Raw genomic sequence first — 7,632 nt, forward strand, 5'->3', positions numbered from 1 at the left:
CGGAACTACAGGAGACTCCACCGGAAGAACAGCGCTGATCTGGAGCGGAAGTACAGGAGACTCCACCGGAAGAACAGCGCTGATCTGGACTGGAGCAAAATGAAGGCGAGGAAAGGAAGATTTGGGGGTAAAGTGTTCCCTAAAAGTTCGGATCACTTTTATACAATTCTATGCTGCTTTTTTTTTTTTTTTTTTTGCTAAAGCAACATTTCTCATTCTCAGTGTTGCTTCATGGTTTTGTGAAAACAAAGATGCTTCTTTTTTTTTTTTTTATTTAAATGGTGCATTTTGATCAATAGAAATTAAAAAAAAAAAAAAAAAAAAAAAAAGCTTTTAACTGAAATAGAAATAATCTATTACATTGTCTTTACTGTCACCTTTGATCAACAATGCATTCTTGCTGAATAAAAGCATTCATTTCTTAAATACACAATATACATATTTTATTAAATATTATATATTTACAAGGTCACTTTTTTATTTGAATATATAAATGAGTGACATTTTACATTTGCTCAAATGTATATGTAGCCTTGCATATAGATTTTGGTAAATCTATAAACTGAATTTCCATCTATATGGAAAAGTATCTTTAAGATGTAAAATAATTTGAGATATTATGAAAAGTGATAGAAAATGGGATACTTGCTGAAGTTGTGTCCCAGTGTTCTTCAATGTTTATTTTTACACACATCACATTACTCCAGTATTCAATTAGAAAAATATTCCAGTGGATTTAACACTGATTTGTGCAGGCACACGATATCTGACAAACACATGAAGAAAACCAGAATCTCACATCTTAAATTCATACAAAAGTACATTTTATTTTCACAAATTAAAAATAAAAATCAACGATAAGTCCTATAGAGAGAACAGTCGAGAGGGAAAGCAGGTGTGTGTTCTCCAGTGTCGCTCGTGTCCGTGTCTGTCCTGCACAAAACTCTCAAACTATGATGACTCCGGTGAAAACAGATGACCGTAAACTATAATCGAAGCATATCCATTCTCTTACGCATTTACAATTTACATGAGAAGAGAATGTAAAGCAAGAAAAAGAAAAAAAAAAAAGTGTCCAACAACCTGCCGCTTCAAAATGCATCTTTCTGAGGAACAGCAGAACTGTAAAAGCAGAGAGCAGCGGTCTCACGCGCCACCGTCCCTGCTGCTGTTCACCTACATTACAAACGTCTACATCTACAGCACACCGTGAGTCTGAGAGCCACAGCCGTGGAGGAGGAGATCATGCCATTCTGTGTCTTGATGGCGGAGGGAGAATGTGAAAGTCGATGGAAAATAGAAATAAAAAAAGGAATATACAGAGAAAGTGTAAAAAAAAAAAGAGAGCACAATTAAGACAGTTGGAAACAGAAGTACAAGAACACACAGGACAGCACTTCCTGTTGAGAGCGCTGGCGTCCGGACTCGCTCACAGGAAGTAGTCAGCGACTGGCTTTTTGGAGGGAATGCCTCTCGTTTCTTGTGGAGCAGCTTCGAATATGATGAACTCTTTCTGCAGGTGCTCGTCCAGCTCCAAGATCGCCGCCACGTTACCACACCTGAGACGAAGAAGTGGACCATAAGTGCTTTGTTCTCTTGATAATACAACAAACGCTTCAATTACATGCAACGGTTTGAATCAGACAAGCGGAAAATGACTTCAGTGAGTCGGTTGTGAATGATTCACTGAGTTGGTTTGAATCAGACTCACTCAGAAGGGGACTCACACATCCACTATAAAGATGTCATCGATAAAAACAAATGCTGACTAGATTTAAATTGTTGTTGTTTATTGTCCGTTATCTATTGTCACCTTTGTTACTATATTAGTCTCAGTCTGCAGCCCTGAGTAACAAAACCACAACTAATCAGGGTTATTACAGCTCATTAAACCCCAAACCATAAAACAATCTGCCTTACTTGAAATACTTTAGTTAAATACAATGAATATAATGGGTAACATATTATATAACAACTAATTAAAAAAGAAATGAATGAAAACTATAATAATAAAGTGACGACACTAAAATAAGACTGATTGCGATAAGACTTCCGATGATATGTATTTTGAGTGGTGACAGAAGCGCACCTGTAGCAGTAGTTAGGAGCGGACCACACCGTGAGAACCGTCTCGTTGAAGTGCCACTTGTACCCCTCCATAACGAGCTGGTGCGCTCTGCAGATCATGTCGATGTCGTTAGCGGCGTTGAACTGGGCCACGACGTCACTTCCGAACAGATATCCGGCTCCCCGCGGGCTCACGCCCCATCCTGTGGTGTCTGCATCAGAGACAGCAATGCCGTTTAAATTAACCATCAATTAATCGTTAACCTTAATACTGCAAACGCATCTACTGCAGTGGCATATATTCACCGGCTGACCGGACGAGCCAATGCCACTCAAAACACCAGCGTCCTCACCCGAAGTACAGGGGGTTTTAGTCTAAATAAAGGCTAGTAGCAGGATTGTAAACTTAATAGATGTGATTATGATCATTTGATAAAATGAAGAGCACGCGCCGTAGTTACTTTTGGGATCATTTTACTCTGTTTCGGAGACCGCTGATGGCGCCGGCTGTTGTTTTTTAAATGTTTGCAATTGGCATTTAAAATAAAATGATCCCAAGCGTAACTGCGGCGCGGTCAGAGAACCGCTTCCACCGGCAGAGCTACGGCAAAACACTGCTGCTCACATGAAACATCATTTTAATGCGAGGATGAGGTACAAAGCTTTATAAGAGAAATAATGGGCTAGCAGGCAGATGTTACACTGTGACCACGCGCTTGCATTCATGCTGTTCGATACATTTAAACCATGCGCGGCTTTGTGTTCTGTTTTGCCGGTTGGTCTTTAATAATATTTATGGTTTCTTTTCCAAATCACCATCACGAGCCGCTCGCAGCCCAAAATTAAACTGCTTTAATCAACCATCGATCGCCGATTAATCGTCGACATCCCTAGTTCAGATGATGCAGAAGATCTCCACCGTGATCCAGAAAGCAGAACTACCTTCAGGATCCGACCACAGGAGGTCACACATGGGCCCGTCGTGAGGCACTTCCTGCTTCCTGTCGATGGTGCGGATCTGGTCCAGAGTCTGGATGGAGGGCGACAGGCCGCCGTGAACACAGAAGATCTGCGGGTCAAACAAACACATCCTCGTCAGCCGGTTCAGACGCAGCAAGCCAACCTCGTTAGCAGACAGACGGAGAGCTCACTTTGCCGTCGATGATGGCGGAGAGCGACAGATAGTCGAAGATCTCCGTGCAGTACCGCCACACCGTGACCGAGCCGTACTTCCTCAAACACTCGTCGTAGAAGCCGTACACCTGCGTGATCTGTCTGGACTCGTGATTCCCCCGGATCAGCGTGATTCTGTCTGGATAACGCACCTGCCAGGATTAATTAACATCAAACTTCATTAGAAAGTCTTCTGTGTGAATCTATGTGATGCACAGCTGTATTTTCAGCATCATTACTCCAGTCTTCAGAGTCACATGATCTTCAGAAATCAGCTCAACAAACATTTCTCATCATCAATGCTGAAAAACAAATGATGCATCTATTCATCAAAGACTCCTGGAGAAAAAATTACCACATTTTCCACAAAAATATTAAGTAGTAAAATCTGTTTAAACATGGACAATAACAGCCATTATTAATTACAAACAAGCAGTAAATCAGCATATTAGAATGATTTCTGAAGATCATGTGACACTGAAGACTGGAGTAATGATGCTGAAAATACAGCTGCATCACAGAAATACATTACAGCTCAACACATATTCAGATGTAAAACAGTAAAAATATTTTACAGTATTGGAGAGAATTCTTCCAAAAACATTAAACAAAAAAATTATTCCAAACTTCTGACTGGTAGTGTATGTACAGTTATTACGTTAACAACCATAACATCTCATTCCAAATGTCCTAAACACAACAATGACGGCACCTTCAGGGCAAGAAGTAACAGGAAGGTCTCGACGCTGTAAAAGCCTCGGTCCACAAAATCTCCCATGAAGAGGTAGTTTGTTTCTGGAACGTCTCCTCCCACCTGAAGGAGCACAGATGAGCAAATACAGATTTATTAACCACTAGATTACAGTCCAATAACACATCTAGCATGTGGATATTTTCATTTGATGTCATACCAACATTAAAGAGCATATTCATAGCAAACGCGAGAAAAAAATAAATAATATTTAACAAATTAATAAAAATACTTAATTGAATTGTACAAAATTGAACAGCATTACTTTTTTTTTTTTTTTTTTTTTTACAAACAAAATAAAAATGAAAAACAATTATAACAATTCTAATATTTTTCAAGGAAAAACTTTATAGTAAATCCAACTTTATCCGCACACATACGGTACACTGATAAAGTGATGCATATTACCGCAAAAGGTCAACTAGATTATTGCACGGCTCTCTAAATAAAGTTTGATAAGTATGTATATACAGCACAAAGGTATTTTTATATTATAAAGATAAAAATCATGATTTTCGGTAAAGCTGCTTTGAGGCAATGCGTACTGTGAAATAAGCGATATCAATACATTTGACTTGACGTGTAAAGTAATGCCCACTGGATAAGAAAACTCTTATTATTATTTTCTATGCATTGCTTTATCATTTTGCATTTACTTTTCAGGGCTCGAAGCTAAGGATGTTTTTCTACTGGCCTGGTCAGATTTTTACTTGCCAACATTTTCACTGGTACTGCCACTAAAAATAAAACAGCTGCTGTTATCATTGTTTTTAACCCATTTTATCTTGTATTCTAATAAGCTTATGTGACATCAAAACTGCTACTAGCCTAACAAATATAAAGTTCAAGCATTATTAAAGACAAGTGAACAAATTTCAAGCAATAGCACAACTGAACATTTAGAACAAAGATGCAAATGAAATGATGCAACGTTTGATTTAATTTGAATTGTAGAATTTCTACATTTGAAGCAAGAAGCGACAGAATGGTCTGACTTCAGCTCCGTGAAATTATGCTACACAAAACATAGCACTTCAGATCACTTCAATGTTCAGTCTCCACTGTTCACTTCAATGACAGTCGTTACCGTCGAGCCCTGCTTCTCAGACTCACCCTAAACAATTCCTTCAAGTCATAAAACTGCCCATGGATGTCACCACACACCTGAAGAAAAGACACATGTTAACTTCCCTTACACACAGCCAAAGTTTCTTATACTTCTGAAGATGATATTTGAGAAAATATCTCAAATTGTTTTGGAAGTCAATGGTCACCAAATGGTTTGGTTTCCAGCAATCTTCAACATCTCTTCTCTGTATTTGTGAATACTGACCGTCACCGGAGAGTCCACCCTCTGTACGTTACTCTCTTCTACAAGAATCTCTCTGGAAGACACACACAGAGCCGTATGAGCACATGTTTAACACAGGAACGCCTCTCAGAGCTGCGGCTGGTTTTCTGTGATCACCTGGCTTTGGCACACAGGGCTTTGACCTCGTTCTCCTTGATGAGCTCACACCTCCTCAGCTGATCGATCTGTCTGTCCAGATCACTCATGTCCCCCATGACGGATCGCTGAGAGCGCGGCCGGCCAGACCAGAGAATACAGCTGCTGTCCCAACACACACACACAGATCACGAGACGCGGGGGGGGGGGAGACCTGTGTGAGGCAAAGAAGAACAAAGAGACATTTTCAAAAAGTCAACATTTACTACACGATCTACTTCTCTTATTCCAGTTTCATATGCAAAGATAACTATGAGGCAAAACGGCATCATAAAGTGCTATAACAGCTGCTGCCCACTTTCCAGAAGTATTTCATCCCATAGAGATTTGAAAAAAGTTATAAGTCATGAATCATGAACTTTTTTTAAAAATTTGAAGCAATAAAATATTTCAAAATCAGACAAAAAGTTACAAGACTGTGCACTTAACTGCTTTAATGAGACAAACGATGGAATATAAATCAGCAGAAATAATACGGACTGACAGCTTCAACAAAATCATACGCCATCAGTTTATTAACTTTGTAGCTCAAAGCAGGTTGGTTTTAAAGGTTTAGAAATTATTGTTAAAAAAAATCAACACTTGTGGAGAAAATAAATAGGACTCTTACTTTCAAAAACCACTGATCACAACTGAAAGCTTGGCTTATATAGTTACATTAATTTGATTTATAAAGATCAATGTTATAAACTGGATGTTGTGTTCTATTGCTTCAACCAATCGCGTGCGCTGAGGGCGGGGCTAACGTGTTTGCTCGACCAATGGCAGAAGGGGGCGTGTTAAGCCTGTCATATGTGGCGATGGTAGTGACGCAGAAATTACACACCGTTAGTCAACGCCAATGACGTCACGCTGTGACGTCCAGAAGCAGGCAGTTTGTGTACATATTTTAGGCAGTCATTTTAATGAGCTTAATCGTTTTCTTTCAAGACAAAGGCTTTCTGAATCCAGTTAAATCTTTATGTTTTATTATATATGATTAACAACGTCATGCTATGTGCGCAAATTAAACAGGAGCGGATGAGGTACCGGCCTTTAAATAAACCAGCTGACTGTGCAGCACTTCATGAAGTTCAATAAAGCCGGATTTCAGTCAAACAGCGACTTTAATAAAACGTCAAAAGTTTAAAACGAACCCCGGACATATTTAAATCAAGATCGGATGACAGTTCAATCTTGTGTCGACATTAGCCGAGCATTACGACAGCTCTTATTACAATAACAGCTTAAAATCACCCTTTTAAAAGTCTACCTGATTCAAAACGTTGTCAAATGTGTCATTTTACAAGGGCCTAACTTACATTAAATCATGTAAAAACTACTTAGCTCGTTTCGCTTACCTAACGTGACGGTGAAGTAACTTAAACTGGCACAACTTTCCTGAGAACTCACTGATGAATTAAACAAACTCCAGACAAACAACGCTAACAAACTCACTTATTAACCGCCGCGATGTCAGGAGTCCTGATGTGTTTCCAGCCTCAGGCGAGTCGATTTAACCGGAATTAGCGGCGCTACCGTTAGCCTTAGCAGCTAAAGGCCTTACAGAACGAGCTCATCTGCTCAAAAACACGGACACTTCCAGCTGAAAACACAGCACAGCTCAAGAAACACACGAGCGAAACGTACCTTTAATCACCCCAGACAGTAGTGTGGGAAACAGAGCAATCTAAAGAGTGTAACGTCAGGTCGTTTTTAGGGCTTCCACCCGGTTCGTCGCTCTTTTCTCCCACAGCCTCTGCCGGCGTCAAGCGCCTCCCTCTCGGACAGACAGACCCTCCACCGCCCCTAGCGACGCAGCGGCGCATTACAGCCCTCGAGCGGCGGAGTGATATAACAGCGAGCGGAGTACTGCTGCCCTCTAGCGGCGGAGTGATATATAACAGCGAGCGGACTACTGCCGCCCTCTAGCGGCGGAGTGATATATAACAGCGGGCGGAGTACTGCTGCCCTCTAGCGGCGGAGTGATATATAACAGCGAGCGGAGTACTGCTGCCCTCTAGCGGCGGAGTGATATAACAGCGAGCGGAGTACTGCCGCCCTCTAGCGGCGGAGTGATATATAACAGCGGGCGGAGTACTGCCGCCCTCTAGCGGCGTATAAACATATGACAACCAGCTACTCTCTTAAGCCC

The 7,632-nt window shown here is 40.7% G+C and overlaps 1 protein-coding gene across 2 annotated transcripts; it reads right to left on the bottom strand.

Moving 5' to 3' along the window:
* Positions 1 to 802: 802 nt before the first annotated feature.
* ppp4cb (protein phosphatase 4, catalytic subunit b) lies at positions 803 to 7,299 on the bottom strand. 2 transcript variants are annotated; one of them, XM_058793427.1, is made up of 9 exons: positions 7,128 to 7,299; positions 5,460 to 5,652; positions 5,325 to 5,376; positions 5,105 to 5,155; positions 3,953 to 4,054; positions 3,219 to 3,392; positions 3,010 to 3,136; positions 2,090 to 2,279; positions 803 to 1,559 (listed from the first exon to the last, which is right to left on the bottom strand). In XM_058793427.1, exons 2-9 carry the CDS (start codon positions 5,555 to 5,557, stop codon positions 1,430 to 1,432), a joined length of 924 nt encoding a protein of 307 aa, XP_058649410.1. In that variant the 5' UTR covers positions 5,558 to 5,652; positions 7,128 to 7,299; the 3' UTR covers positions 803 to 1,429. The 2 variants fall into 2 exon arrangements, with proteins under 2 accessions (XP_058649410.1, XP_058649409.1); XM_058793426.1 differs by having other exon boundaries at positions 6,936 to 7,299.
* Positions 7,300 to 7,632: the final 333 nt, after the last annotated feature.

The sequence above is a fragment of the Onychostoma macrolepis genome, chromosome 12 (assembly GCF_012432095.1).
Source record: "Onychostoma macrolepis isolate SWU-2019 chromosome 12, ASM1243209v1, whole genome shotgun sequence".
NCBI lineage: Eukaryota > Metazoa > Chordata > Actinopteri > Cypriniformes > Cyprinidae > Onychostoma > Onychostoma macrolepis.